General features: G+C 38.7%; 1 protein-coding gene across 3 annotated transcripts in view; it reads right to left on the bottom strand.

The window, feature by feature from the left end:
- LOC139971462 (pyruvate carboxylase, mitochondrial-like) overlaps positions 1-16,192 on the bottom strand; it is a 44,637-nt gene that overhangs the window by 13,969 nt on the left and 14,476 nt on the right. For all 3 annotated transcript variants that reach the window (XM_071977952.1, XM_071977954.1, XM_071977953.1), the window contains exons 3-13: positions 14,655-14,918; positions 12,319-12,503; positions 7,414-7,579; positions 6,214-6,359; positions 4,667-4,784; positions 3,811-4,081; positions 3,264-3,426; positions 2,875-3,057; positions 1,840-2,074; positions 1,109-1,333; positions 343-499 (exon numbers count right to left, since the gene is read on the bottom strand). In XM_071977952.1, the coding sequence (XP_071834053.1) occupies positions 343-499; positions 1,109-1,333; positions 1,840-2,074; positions 2,875-3,057; positions 3,264-3,426; positions 3,811-4,081; positions 4,667-4,784; positions 6,214-6,359; positions 7,414-7,579; positions 12,319-12,503; positions 14,655-14,865 (2,060 nt within the window). In that variant the 5' untranslated portion in view covers positions 14,866-14,918. The remainder of the gene's footprint in view (positions 1-342; positions 500-1,108; positions 1,334-1,839; positions 2,075-2,874; positions 3,058-3,263; positions 3,427-3,810; positions 4,082-4,666; positions 4,785-6,213; positions 6,360-7,413; positions 7,580-12,318; positions 12,504-14,654; positions 14,919-16,192) is intronic.

The following is a 16,192-nucleotide window of genomic DNA, read 5'->3' as shown; positions in this document are numbered from 1 at the left end:
TATATTCATTATCGACATGAACAAATATCACAGTGATAGTAACTACGAATGAAACTGAAGACATCACTGCAAAGGGGCAGATACTAATGGCCTACTTTGAAGGCAAAAATGAAATAAACATGTTGTCATGTTCTTGAATGTATTTCCACTTTTGATTGGTTGACCGGCTCAAGGGTACAACTTGGATTCAGATGTTGTTTTTAACAGATATTTTGACAGTACAAACTTGCAAGTAATGCTCACATTAAGTACTTCAACTGGGAAAAGAATGCACTCTTATTCAGTTTGATAGCATTTCAGACTCTTAATAAGATCTTAAGTACATAGCTTATACAAACTTACTTGAAGACCACATTATCTGGGTAGCTAGTGTATCCTACAGCGTTGGCCCCGCGCAGCAGCATCTGGAATGGTATGTTGGGTATCTCCTTCCTGAGTATTGCCAGCCTCTCCCAAGGACATTCGTGTAAGAACCGCATCGCTACATCAAATGTGGCACCTGATCGAACAATGTTAAAAAAAATTCTCTTGAAAGCTTGCAGAAGCTTTAACATATGATCTTAGCAATAGCATTTGGGGAATGGCCCCAGAAATCAAATAACCATGGTAACAGATGATGTGAATTTCAACTGAACTGTTTACTAATGTTCTCATCCACAGCCGTTTGTTACATATCTTTTACGATGTACGACAATTTAAGTCAAAAACTTCAAGTCAAACACTTCGACACACAGCCAACACTACAGACCCAACTTCACCCAAGCAGCTGCATGTAATACTCTTTCTAAATAATTGCCAAATATTTTATACCTCCTTTGAAACTATTTGAAGATGTTTGAGGCAGTTTTACAAATAAAAATTCATTTGCTAACAATTTTTGGTTTTGTTTTCACATATCAAAACAAAAATATATATTGCAGATATAAACCAGTACATACAACAACAACTGTGACATGTGTTACACAGATACAAATAAAACAAACTGAAAATGGCAGAGCAAAAAAAGAACAAAAAACAAAAACAAAAACAAAAAAGAATCTGAAACAATAAAATTATTAACAGAGCAGACCTAATCTTAAAATCAATCTTTGAGTTAAATGCAACATACCTCCCCAGTTTTCAACACTAAAGAGGTTGTTGAAATTCTGGCTGACGAAAGGAGAGATGTTCTTAAGGTCAAAGGTTCTCACTCTGGTTGCTAGGAGCGACTGGTGGGCATCCCGGAAGGTGGTATCTGTCAAAAGGAGTCCCTTATGATGGCGGACAGCTCTGGCGAATGCCTCCGGACCACCCTTGACGTATGCATCTCTGAATCCCTGTGGTAGTTCATGTCCTGCAACAAATACAGGAGGGAAAATGATGTGGAAGACAGACTTCACCAAATCAGATTAAACATTGACAAGGAGTTCACATTTGTTTCAGTCATATCAATTTTACAAGCAATCAAGGGAAAACCACAGATATGTCCAAAGCTGCAATTGTGTGTATTTGACTTAGGGGGGGGGGGGGGGTGATCTCGTTAACATAATACCCATTTACAAGGAATATGAAGATGACTGAAGCTGTTTGTTTTACATACCATTATATTAAAACAGAATAGAAGAGAGCAAATTGCATTCTATCTTTATCTATGCCTTGGCTAAAAAAAAAAAAAAAATTGGATTTACAAAACAAAAAATGACCAACAACTGCCGCAATGAACCATGATGGAAACTTGTGAACAATAGTATATGATAACATGTATCTCTCTCTTCCAACCCCCCACCCCCATCCCCTCCCCCATACACACTTCCCCAGTAAAAGAGGCTTAAAACACACGCATATGGCATCCCAGTATACCTCTTTGGGGTGGAACACTGGGCTTCACATTGGCTGGCATCAACCCTGTAGCAAGCGGTGTAGACGGTCCATTGACCATCAAGTTAGCAAAGTAATAGAGCAATTTCTGAGCTCTGTTCTGTCCCGGGACAAGTTTCTGAGTTAGATCAGGATTTTCATCGATGAATGAGGTATCTACTTTGCCTGTTACAAACTGCTCATGTTTTAAAACATTCTCCAGGAATGGAATATTAGTCTGAAAATAGAAACGTCAGAATCAACTTGCTAAACTCAATTCAAATGTAGGCTCTTGGCTAAGAAAAAGTCCAAAACATAAAGGGTAAGAAAAGGTATAATTTAGAATCGAAATTATTCGTGTATGTTAGAATGTTTATTCAAGTAACTTCATGGAGGTTATGTTTAAATATCTGGTTTTCTGTATGAGTTTTGTACTTTCACAAAACTATCCCAACTGACAGCATTTTTAAACACACTATGAAAAATCTGACATGCAAAACATTCTACAGGCATACAAATCATACATGCACCTAACTTATATGTCACAGAGAGAAAAAACTGTTACTAAACTGGTTATCTACTGCAAAAAGCCTGTGTAGGTAAGTATCTACAAGTTATAGGGGCCTGACATTTCGATCCTAGCAGGATCTTCGTCAGAGGAAAACAAAACTGTTCAGTCAGCCTATGATGAAGATCCTGCTGGAATCAAAACATCAGGCCAGGCCATCTGACTTTTACATTAAACATATATGTGTCAAGTAGAAAATGACACATAGGTGTTGCAAGTATCAAATTATCACTGGATTCGTAGGAACAGTCTTAAATCGTAGACATACTGAGTCAAAACGAAATATCCAGGGTAACACTTTTACCATCTTTGATTTGTGAATATTCATATCACGAGTGGAACCAACTTGATCACCTTATGTAAAATGCTAGGTCAGCTACTTCTTAGCGACCCTTCGGTACAAACTCCAACCAGAAAATCTTTTAACTAATACACAGTCCAAAGTAGATTAGCTTGTGTTGCTATTTTACCTTGACTCCACGAATTCTAAATTCTGCTAGAGCCCTCAACATCTTCTTCACGGCGCTTTCGTGATCCCTCGATCTGGCGACGATTTTAACGAGGAGTGAATCATAGTGAGGCGACACCAGGGCGCCCGCAAATCCAAGGGCACTATCGATTCTGATGCCCATACCTTCTCCACTTCTGAATACCTGTCAAAAGTAAAGACAATGTCATTCTTGATAAAGAAAAGTCGGGTTACGAACAATGCTCACCAATAAGTTTACCATATTGTTGTTATAGTTCTACTGGACCTTACGTTAAATACCACAGTTTATTGTTAGAGCGTGATACTAGAAACTAAGTTTTCCACAGTGACTTTTCAGGTTGCATTATTCAGAGAAGGAGAATTCAGTACCTCTATTCTACCTGTATCTGGCTGGAAGGCCTTGGCTGGGTCCTCTGTGGTGATCCTGCACTGAAGGGCGCTACCCTGGATATGCACCTTCTCCTGGGTCAAATTCAGATCAGGGAGGGAATGGCCATCCGCTATCCTGATCTGGGACTGGACCAGGTCGACCCTAGAATAGGAAAAAAAGGATAAATAACACGTTCATCAAGCTACACATCACTGATGAGTTACAACATGACCCATATTTAAAATCAAATAAATGATTATCATGACATAAAAAAGAGTTATTTTGACAATTGCACAGTTTGACTTCCAACCTATGACTTGGTCGACAAATGTTCCTATATATCTTTGGAAAATTTTGGAAAGGAATTCCAAAAAGTACCGCTGGTTTCTTATTATCCTTAACCCAGTAATCTAAGTTTTCTTACAGCAAATCATAATTAACAATGAAGACACTTTGAATAACTTTGCAAGATGTGAAGAGCATTATCTCTACATTTTGATTACATCTCTGTTGCATTATTTACAGTTCAAGGACTACACTACTCACCCTGTGACCTCCTCAGTGACTGTGTGCTCCACTTGCAGTCTTGCGTTGACTTCTATGAAGTAATGGTTGCCGTTCCCATCCAACAGGAACTCCACGGTACCAGCATTCTGGTAGCCGACCGACTGGGCCAGCTTGACCGCATCCGCACTGATCCTTTCGCGCACAGCGGCATCGAGATGCGGGGCCGGTGCTATCTCAATCAATTTCTGATGGCGTCTCTGCACAGAGCAGTCCCTCTCAAACAAGTGGATGACGTTCCCATACTTATCACCTGGAGAGGAAGTGAGATGTGCAAAGTAACGTCACATTTTGAAAAATGCCACAAGGGTATCATAATAATACTATACAGCATATTTCTTTAACTAGCAGTTTTAATACATATGAAATCATTCTAGAATTGAGGTTGAAGCCATAACAATGACAGATCTATGGATAAAAAACTTCATAAAAGAACAACAACAAAATGTGTTGCATGGAGTGTCAACAATTGAACACAACCCCCGCATACATTAGGGAGTGTGATTGGTTAGGAAAACTGTTAACTTGTAAAAAAAATATGGGATTTATATACGGCAAGACTTGGGGAAGTTTAGTTGCAGTACGTGTAAACACAAAGGATAAAAATCAGAGATGAGCATTTAAAAAAAGTAACTTTCTTGCTTATTTTCTTCATTCCCATCGCTCTTATTCCTTCAAACATTTACCAAATGCCATTCCAAATTGTTCTTGTAAATCCTTTGGGAATTGGAAATTTAATTCGCAAAAGTTTCTAGTCACAAACTCGGAAATTTACTTCACATAGACTGTGGATATTCTTTTCAATCAAAGTTCTGAGAAAAGTTTTAAGATAACCTACCAAGGATTTGAACCTCTATATGCCGTGGACTTTCGATGTACCTCTCAATAAACATTTCACCATTCCCAAAGGCTGCCTTGGCTTCAGATGAAGCTCTCTGGAAATTCTCGGCGAGATCCTGAAAGTCATTTTGAGACATGTCACAACATTTACATAGCAAGTACTTGAAACTGCGCAGGATGATACCCATGAAAACAAGCAGTTATACAATGAAACTGTCATAGTTTTAATAGCTAGGTGAATCAGTTTTAACAATTAAATAAAAAAATGCTTTGTGACAGACAGTTATTGACAAGTATCATATCATTCATAGTCTCGGTTTGCATTTCTATGGCAAAAATATGATACTGATTTCTACTGTTGACAAAAACTTAAATTATGAGCAGTTTTGTCTGATTTTTGGTGCTGTACTCACAAGATTTGTAGACCTGACACTTAACCTAGGTAATATTTTCTTTAAAGCATTTAGCATTACATTTTAAAAGATGCACAAACCAGTGTTTATTGTAACAGCCTAAATCATCTTTGTCAGGCTTGACATGTTCCCTACAATCACAATATCAGGATGAAATTTCTTCTTTTCCATCAAGTTAGCCCTCTTGCTAAAGTAAACAATTCTACAGTGCAGTGCTAATAACAGGGATATGTAGAATAAACAACACTCTTGATAAACATTTGGCATTGATTACAAAGAAAACATTTTGAAGGTTTGACCTTCTTAAAGTTTCCCCCTATGAGTAATTTGAATAGACTGATACTTCGATGAAATTTATGCTTTACATTAACACAACTAACCAATCATGAAAACAAAAATTGTTGCTCACAATACTGATACTTTTATAATTTCTTCTCTCTGAGGTCATCTTTCTGACTCTGAACATTCTTGAATTGGAATGACCACTGACATTCCAGGACTTAAGTTCATTTATGATGCAAGTTTTTGATTTGAATGACCTGTACAAAGGCTTCATCCAGCCCATGGGTAACCACTCACTTTTTCACTTTACCACCAGGATGATAAAATTTGTTTCATTGAGTCACCATTGAACGAGGCCAAATTTGTTTCATATACTCAAGATTTTCAAGCTGAATTTGTTGTTGGGTAAAACTTTCATCAATCCAGCAGAGTCATATATTATTAATGCATAGTTTGATGCCCCTCCATCTGCCCCCACCCCCTTCAATTTATCTAAAAGATCTCTATATGATTACAATCCATTTGGCTGCTTCTAGTGAACAAGTAATAACCTTTCAATCCAAATACAGCAAATTTTGCTTCCCATTCAATAAACCTGGTGGCTTATTGTTTTATGTACAAAACCCTACGGATTCAATCGCATTGCCATCTGAAGTGAAGTGGACTCAAATAACAGATTATATTTATAGATACCTTTTCTCTCTTTCAACAAAACTGCAGTTGGGAAAACAAATATCCTAAATTGTTTAAACATGGGTTGTTAGATTCGTGTCTCGGGGAATCCAGGGGGTATCTTTAACAACTGGCAGCACTGAGTTGAGTTTAAGCCGTCGCTTCAAATCCCACTTACTTTCTGTTCTCTGACGACCCTCATGCCCCTTCCCCCTCCTCCATAGGCAGCCTTCAGCATGACAGGGAAGCCGTGCTGTCCGCAGAACTCTTCCGCTTCTGCGACAGACGAGACCGGCCCGTCTGTACCCGGAACTACAGGCACATCTGGAGGTTGCAAACATTAGAGTTGTGTCACACACAGTTACGAAAGGTTGGTATAAAGACAGATTGGTATGTATAACATGTATACTACGACATCAGAGGATCAATATTAGCAAACCATTAAATTGTTGTAGACCAATAAAGAGAACACCCTTATAAATCACTCACATCACCGCAGGTTGTATTTAAATTATAGTTTTCTATCACGTTGCCCTTTCTAAAAAATTTAAAAAAAATTTAAAACATTAATGAAAGTGGCTGGATCTAACTAGTCTAGCATACAGTAGAATACTGTAGGTTAGCTGACCAATAGAAAGCAGAACAGAAAAACAAGAGACTTTCACACTGGAGATTACAAGGCATCTTAACAGATTTTCATAAGGAATATGAACTTTGAATTATGAATTAGGGACTGTTTCTTGTATGGAAGTTAAAAGAATATTTTCTGACTGAGTTTGATACTGGCATTTATAAAACAATGCTTTCAGCATCGTCAGGCCTGGACAGAGGAGCAGACACTGTGCATTCAGTCTTTGAAACAGCATGCCAGACATTAAACTTTAAGGTGAATGTCTTCAAAATCATCAGCAGCAGAAATATTACCTGCACATCAAGCTTTTGGTACCTTGGTAAATCAAATTATAAATTCTGCCTAAGCCATTCCGATACTTGATAATTTGAGGAAAACCAAGGGGGTGGGGAGACAGGTAAGCGAGGAGTGAAGTTAATATAGTACCCTTGTCACCAATGGAAACAAATTTCACCGACAAACAAACCTCTCAAAAAGTGCAACCATAGTCGGTCACATAATTCATAGCCGCACAGGTCTAGACAGGCGCGTAGCCAGGGGGGGGGGCAAAGGGGGCAACCCCCCCTTGAGCATATCTTTTTTTTTTTTTTTAATGTTTTTATGATATCACTAGTAATTCCAAGATCTGGTGGTGCTACGCGTAAATAGTTTTCAATGCAGAATCTACGGCTCTGATAGTTTGCCTACAGGTTCGCCCCTCCCTTGGCAAATTCCTGGCTACGCGCCTGGGTCTAGTGGCCCTCTTACCTGCACTGATGGCAATCTGACGGGCCTGGACCTTATCACCCATCTGATGGACCACTTTAGGTGAGGGACCGATAAACTTGATTCCAGCATCAACACAAGCCTGGGCAAAATCTGCTCTCTCGGAAAGAAAGCCATAGCCAGGGTGAATAGCATCAACTTGGTGTTCCTATGAAAGACAAAGAAGGAAGTGATAAAAGATTCCTTTTGAAACAACTAAATCAACTCCTTTTAACAGGCAATCCCCGTCAAAATATAAGACCATATACGACAGAAGTCATGGCGCAAAAGTGAAAACAGATACAAAACGGTATCTGAAAAATAAGAAGTTTGACCAGATCCATTTAAGGGATAATTTATAGGCAAAAAATAATTTTAGTATGCTGCTTAGACAGGCTGTATTTCTATATATTACCTTCTATATATTACCTAGTACTTCTGTTAGACTATATATACATTTCACCCTGAGATGAATGTGTTTAATCGAGTAACTTTTGCAGGGTGCACATACTGAGAGAGCATAATTGTTTTGAATGTTAGGCAGTTGTATGTTGTTTTAGACAGTTAAACAAAACACTGCCTTCCGTCCAGGTTGTATTTCTACATATCACCTAAAGTACTGATATATATTTCACCCTAGAGATGCATGTATTTAAAAAAAACTTTTAAACGTCATCTGAGGCTCATCAATTAAAACGTCTGGACCACTGAGTCTACACAGCCCATTAGGTCCAATCCTCAGATGCACACAAACCTCACATGCAACATTATGACCCCACATGACATGATTACAATGTATTAAAAATTTGTCAAGGATAAATCGTGTTGAATGACATCAAAGAGCGCTCTGTTTGTTTATATCACGTTAAAAGAAAATGGTTTTGGACATTTTCTCAGTTATTCTATTCCTTACATTCAAAACAATGCTCTGTATCAAGTCCATGCACCAGCTCTGGAAAAAGTTACTTTAAAATACAAGCATATAGGTTGATATGTATATACAGTCCAAGTGAAACACTTACAGTGTAGTGGAAAAACAATAGCAACTATATACTTAAGAAAATGAATAACTATTGTGCTAGGTTACTACCAATCTACAGAGGGGAAAACCAAGCAAAGTTTTATAAAGCAAATTATTAACTGAAAAGTTCATGAAAAAAGTCACAAAAATATTTTCTCTTTCCAGACACAAAAAAAACTGTTTCTGTATACTGTGCATGGCATCACCTGTTTGCAGTCAGGCAGCCTTGTGACCATTAAGTTCAAGAGAGTGCAAGCAGGATAAGAACTCTCAGACACTTCCTTTCTCACCTATCTGAGTGTACCAGTACAAGTTATTCAGTTAAAGCGGTCTATGAGAAGTGACATGTAACCAATCAGTGTTCAAATTAAGTTCAGCAGTTTTGAAGGTTCGAAATCTAACGTCTTATAAAATACTATGATTTGTAAGAAAGACTGATACACTTCTTTGGCCATGCATAAACAATTTGAACATTTTTCATAGCATCTTGCACAGCGATACTGGATAAATTATTCCCGGACCCGAAATTTTGGCCAGTAGACAGAGCAACCATTCTTTGAGCACTGGTGAAAATCAGGCTTCAAACATGAGCACAATGTCAGCATTACTACTAGTACAAATAAAAATCCCACCAGTATGAGTACCGGGACAAGGTTCTAATCGTGATTATGAGACCGGTGCAATAGTACCTAGGCAAATTTTTTCAAAATGCCACCAGTATGAGTTACAGGTACAAATCCATGGGGGGGGGGGGGGGAGGTGTACAGGTACAGTTAGTTATATGCTATAAAACAAGAAAGACAGACTTACTACAAGTCTGCTGACAATTGCTTGAATCTGAGATGATTTACTGTACTAACAGGATGATGAAAATACCTGAAAAACTGCTCTTGAATTCATTCCTCCACCCCACCCTACCCCATCCCTGCCCCTCTCCCTAACCATGGAATAGAGGCTGGCCTTTATAGTTTAGACCTAGCTATACCCCAGCTGTAAACAAGGTTGTAGGAAGGAAATAGTTAAACACGATCTATAAAGGTTCAATTGTTGAAGTGGGACCTTCCAATACTATTCACCAGTAAAAGTCTGGTTTTATAATTAAATAAAACTACATGACATATCATTTGTACCGTAACCAAGGAAGTATTCCCAAATGAGCCAGGCTGGTTATTACTGTGGTATTTGCTCTACAAAGACTTCCTATCATCAGCAGACGTACAACATATATGGGTATAATCTTATTTATGTGTGTGTGTGATAAGTTGGTTCTCTAATACAGTGCTCATCTTTATTAAAGTTATCTGCCTGTTATTACTGGCACAGGCATGATTCTGAGCTCATGAGGTGTTGCATGTATAGGAGCATAGCAAACTGTTGATATAGTCAGTAGCATGTGCAATGAAGGGGGGTAAGGGGGCCCATCCCCAACCTCCCATTGTCGGGGGGGAATGGTTCAGTCAGGGGATATGCATGCATCCAGGGAAGATTTAGATCACTGCTACAAGTGTACACCCACTTGGGCAACCTCACACTGAAGTGAAATTAGGCAATTTTATATCATTGACATACATAACAGAATATCTATTTATAGAGTATCAAAGTTGAGCTGGTAGTATTTTAATCCACTGCACCATACTACAAGCAATGAGTCAATAGCTCCATAAAATAGCTACGGCATGGCTTTTTTAAGGTCATATTGAAATCAAAATGCATGAAAAGAGTCATTGGTATAAAACAAGACATTTTTCAGGAGAAGAACTACTTTTCTTTTCATATCGGTCATAAACCGGTAGTACTAACAAAATTAACAAACAAAAGTTTAAGGATGAATGCAACAAATATCAGAACCATTAGCTTTATTAGATTGTGCACCAACATTTTGCCAAGAACGTGTGAATATTACATGTTTTTGGTCAAGATGCAATTACAACCCTGCCTTGAATGCAGTTCAAGTATCATGAGCACATCTATTTCATATTCAGACACTCTGACCAAGCATTACTTTAATGTCTTATGACATGACAATCAATATGTTGTCCCTATTCAGTCTTAGCAAAGTATGGCACCTTTATATATCATTAATGCTATCATTAGAACAACCCAAATACTGTAAAACAAAGGAATTTCACACATTCTTGTTCTATTAATGCTATAAGAAGCTTTCTGTTTAATGTAGTTAACAGCAAGTGTTTGTGTGCATTCTGTCATTCCAAGGTTGATATTTTCTATTAAAGGAATTGTCTGGTGGAAGATTTTGATACATTGTCCTTGTAGTTCTTATTTTCAATTTTTCTCACCATGTGATGTTTTCTTCTTGTAAAAAATCTGGTTTTCAAAAGTACCACTTGTTCGAACGCATCAGTATGGTGATTGAAGTAGTGCAGGCAAATAGGCAAAACAGGCGACTTGAAGTAAGCACTCCTATTTCCGCAGCAAACACCCTCTCAGGTGTACACGCACAGGTGATTGCCTATAATATATTACGTAGATATCGCGAACGTATACAGCCTACCATGCCCAGTTGGTATTGTCACAGTAGGTTACCCTGTCTAATAATTTGCTTGTTGATTATATATTTCCATCCGTATTACAGGAGGCGCTCTCCAGCCGACTACGCATATCCAAAGGTAACTACGCATATGTATTAGGTGACAACATGTATTTGCATAACTAAATTCCTGCACCTCAGGTGCCTATTGTATTTAATCATGCATGGAGAAGGTCCCCTATTTTTAGTCTTGTACAGCGTTTGTACCCTTACAATACAGTGACATTCTTTACCTTTATGTATATTTGCGTTGGATTGGTTTTGAGAAAAGGAGTTAAAAGGGAGCACGTAAAGAGAGAGGAGGAATAAAGAGCAGAAAGACATTTTAACTGTTCACGTCTTAATTTGTACAGGACCCCGTCACAGTATACGTATATAGCATTGCACATAATATACTCTCACACTTAAACCACAGTTCACAAACTGTTCTTCGAAATCGCTGAAATAAAATTCACGAATCAAATTTACAGTAAAAGGAAACTTGAAAAGTATTCGGAACCGTTGTTTATACATCGCGCTATCCAGCTCCAACGCGAAGAATGTTCGCGTGTAGGCTACTATAACGTTTACAATCGGAAAGTTCTGCGAAGCCTAAGCTTCTCGGTGCTACAGTACATTCTGCTCTGACATCGATTCCGCCAAGTTTCATCTTTCGGTGTTACGAATACTTTTCAAGTTTCCTGTTACTGTTAATTTGATCCGTGAATTTTATTTCAGCGATTTCGAAAAAACAGTTTATGAACTGTGGTTTGAGTGTCAGAGTATATTATGTGCAACGCTATACGTATACCAACTGGGCATGGTAGGCTGTAATGTTCGCGATAGGTGCGTTACATGTAATAGGCGGTCACCTGTGCGTGTACAAACATGAGAGTGTATTTGTTGCGGAAATGGGAGTGCTATCTTCAAGTTGCCTGTTTTGCCTATTTGCAAGCACTACGTCAATCACCATATTGATGCGACAGAACAATCTGTCCCGGTGCAACAATAAACATGGGCCCTCAAAGGACAGTCCACATTAACCAAAGCCCACGCCATGGTTTGGGCTTTAGGTGAGAATACTTGCGATATTTGGGAATTCTAGACGTCCAAATATGGCACTCTCAGGGTGTCTCTTTTAGAGGACAGGGTTTCAATTGAATTCCCATTTTGGTGGGTACCAGGAGTGAACCTTAAGGACGGTGCTAACCAGTATTTAAGATATTGGAAAATGAATCAACTCTTCTGATTTTAAAACTTGCCTTCAGCCAATTGATGGCCATACATTTCAACCCTTGACACCAGACCCCGCACCAGCCTAGTTACTGTTAACCTACATTCTCGTCTAAGTCCTACTTACCTGAGCGATTTTGATGATTTCAGGCACAGTTAGATATGCCTGCACAGGAGGCAGTCCCTTGCCGATGAGATATGCTTCATCTGCCTTCCCTCTGTGCATGTTACCCTGGTCCTGTTCAGAGTATATTGCCACAGTCCGAATCCCAAGCTCTGTGCATGCCCTGAAAACACGGATGGCAATTTCCCCTAAATCAGAGACAAATGGAAACCATTACTTGAAATGAGGACCTTTTGAGTTTGGTCAACAATTTTGATGAAACTGAAGTAAACAAGAGGGCAGTCCACGGAGTTGCATATCTCACCTCCAGCAAACACTGATTTCAAATGAACAATTCTATCATTAGCTATGCAATCAAGCAAATTAACTATTGAAGTTGAGGTGACTACATTTTTTGTGGACCCTACACTAAACAAAACCAGGTGTGTAGTCCTGACTCCAAAATCATACTTTAAACAATGATAAAGTTGTGAAATTTTCCCCTTTTTGTCCATTTTCTACTAACTTTTAATGCTAGAAAGATTACCACTCATTGTCAATCAGTGAAATTCATGTGTCACGTGAAGGTAATATACATAGACTGGGCCGACTTTGTCCTCTTGTACACTTAGATGCAACAAATAGACCTAGGCTACATGCCTAGGCACAATGCAGTATATATATCGCACATTTTCATGCACGCATTTAAAAGTTATAGGCTAGACCCAGGCGCAAAGGTCAACCGTGTCACAAAGCTGACTTTCCCATTCCCAGTTTGAACAGGCTATCTTCGCCTCACACGTTACCGTTGTTCCAACCCTGTGTAGCACATATACATTTTTTACCTCGATTCCCCTGGCAACCACATATTTGAAAGGACCTGACATTGCTATGCTACCTGTGAAGGTTTCCATGTCGATTCAATGTTTCCTTTGGAGTTATAGAAAAAAACTTGATTTACACTAAATTTTCCCTTTGACCTCTGACCTTTGGTTCCCGGGGGCCTACGAGACAAGAATTCACCTTGCGGTACCTTCCCACCAAGTTTGAAGAATAACGGCCCAGCCATTTATGAGGAGTGTGTGACAAAATTGTACTAAATATATACATTTGAACTTAACCATGTGACCTTTGACCTCAATTCCCATGGCAATCACATATTCTGGTACTACTTGACATTCCAAGTATTACCTTTGAAGATTAAAAAAAAAATCAACTGTTACTAAAGTTGACCTCTGACATTTGGTTCCAGGAGTCTGCAAGACACTATGGTTCACCCTGGGTACCGATTCCTACCAAGCTTGAAGAAAATGGCCCAACCATTTAAGAGGAGTTTTTGAAACACACTTGCACTTGAAATATACATTTGACTTTTAACCATGTGACCACTGACCTCAGTTCCCACGGCAACTACATATTTTGATAGTACGTCTCAATTCTACCTGTGAAGCTTCTATGCCAATTCGATGTTTCCCCTTGGATATTAACTTAATTTGATCTTTGACCTCTGAGCTTTGGTTCGGGGGATCTGCTAGACACAAGGGTTCACTCTGGGGTACCTTCCAACCAAGCTTGAAGAAAATCGGTCCAGCTGTTGAGGAGTTTTTGACACGAAATTGGACACACACAAAGACACACATACACACACAAACACATTTTGATCCCTCTCTGTCATGGACTTCCGGTCAACCTGAGGTACCCCACAGTACGTGAACCCCGAGAGTACCTACTCAGGAAAATTAACCATTACCATGCCAATTGTTGCTATAGCAACTGACATAGCTGTATATGGCAAAGGAACTACAATATCTCATCCTCCCTTTGGAGGGATGTGATAATAATGATGACATTTGATTCAAACATCGACAGTGTTATATGACACGCAGTTGGGACAATTTCTGCTATACTGTACTTTCGTATCCTACGTCAAGGCATCCATACTGACAGTATAAGCAGTATGAATATCAAGATCAGATAAAGATTGTGAACTGTTCATACTGTCAGTACAAGTGATTTGAAGCATGAAATGGTAGGACAACGTAGTGTGGTATTAGCATAAGAAAAGTGTCCCAACAGGTTTGTTGCTTAAACTATGATATTCATTGTTAATAAGATGCACAAAGGATAAATCACAGGAACAGGTAGGTTGTTCGGTTCAGTGATTTAAGGAACTATAAAATACACATCAGATCAATGGGAAGATAGCTTTGGAGATGATCCCTTAAAACTTACCAATCGTACCTAATAACACTATCAAAACTCACCAAATTTGACGTGAAAATGATAAATTCATAGTCTTGTTTTAGGGAATTTAGGACAAATTTAATGCGGCTTTAGAACCACGTCTCTTACATCCTTACCTCTGTTAGCAACCATCAACTTTTGAATACCCAGTGGTTGTTGGGCGGGATCCACAGCTGTGGATTTATACCGGTTGCCATGGTTACTACCAGAAAGACACCTGATGGAGGAGGCCCCAGGGGTGGATATCCTTTGGATTTGTCTGTAATGCCAGATGTGTTTGGCAGTGGGCCGCAATGTGGTTGCACATCTTCCTGTCACTGGTAACATTTCTGCAAACGGTGTGGATATCCGGCTACACAGACAACTGATCGCAGCACCACCTACACCAAAGCAAAAGAAAAATTGTGAGATAAGAACTCTAGTTGTTTAATGGAAAGCCAGAAGGCTTTGGTGATGCTTTGCCTTATAAGTTTACATATATGGAATCACCTTTAACTGATAGAGCAACTGAGGAATAGGTGTCCTAAAGTCAAGTACCAAAACATCAGAAAAGAATGCATTCAATGCACTAAACATGGGGTTCATCCATCTTTCATTTTGAGAGTTATGGTGTTTACAAGGTTTCCTGACCTCTGTTGACCTCAAAACGTTCAACTCACTGAAAAACAATAGGGTTCTCCCATTGATGAAAGGTGCATCTATGGACTAAATATGAAGTTCATTAATCTTTCATTTGAGAGTTGCGGTGTTTACAATGTTTCCGAACTCTGTTGACCTCAAAACGTTCAACCTCCTCAGAAAAACAATAGGGTTCTTCCATTAATAAAAGGTGCATCTACGGACTACATATAAAACTCACCCGGTACCCACCCAACGCGATACTATCCGGTTCCTAATTTATAACCCGAATCCTACGCAAATTGTTTTTTTTTTTGCAAACCGATGGTTAGGCAGTATTTTCCCATTGACTTAGTGTAGTGTTAGGCTACCATGTGGTCGAAGATAAAAAGAATAATGAAAGCATTCTGTGGATATATTATAACTGCGTCACAATTGCAGCGAATAAACAGATGGTTAGGCTAGAATTCCCATTGACTTAGTGTGGTGTTAGGCTACCATGTGGTCGAAGATAACAGCAATAATGAAAGTATTCCATGGATACCTTATAACTGCGTCACAATTTCAGCGAATAAAAATATGGTTAGACTAGGCCAGATTTCCCCATTGACTTAGTGTGGTGTTAGGCTACAATGTGGAATAAAATTGAAAGAATTTTCACAATTATTATTTGTTGATTCGTTTATTTCATAGAAGGAAAGACTGACAAGGAAATTTACGAAATGTTACTAATGGATTTTAGAAGGGAACCTTAAAAAAATCAAAATCGCAAGTGGCTTTTAATAAATGTCTATTCCAAATGCGATCAAATTGCGGGAATTGTGCAATCCGGCGGCTAATGCAAACCCTGGGCCTGCATAATAGTAAAAACTGTTTAAGAGCTAAATTGGATATATTTACATGACCATCCAGTAGAGGTGAAGAGCAAAAATAAGCAACAACGGCAGTGTCATGTTAGTAGTGAGGTTATTTATATAGAATAAAATAAGTTAATGAAAGAAACAAAAGCATATAGAAATTTTTGAGGAAAGTTTCA

Source organism: Apostichopus japonicus, chromosome 8 (assembly GCF_037975245.1).
Source record: "Apostichopus japonicus isolate 1M-3 chromosome 8, ASM3797524v1, whole genome shotgun sequence".
Classification (NCBI taxonomy): Eukaryota; Metazoa; Echinodermata; class Holothuroidea; order Aspidochirotida; family Stichopodidae; genus Apostichopus; species Apostichopus japonicus.
Note: the sequence above shows the minus strand (reverse complement) of the source record. Positions and strands in the feature narration are given on the sequence as shown.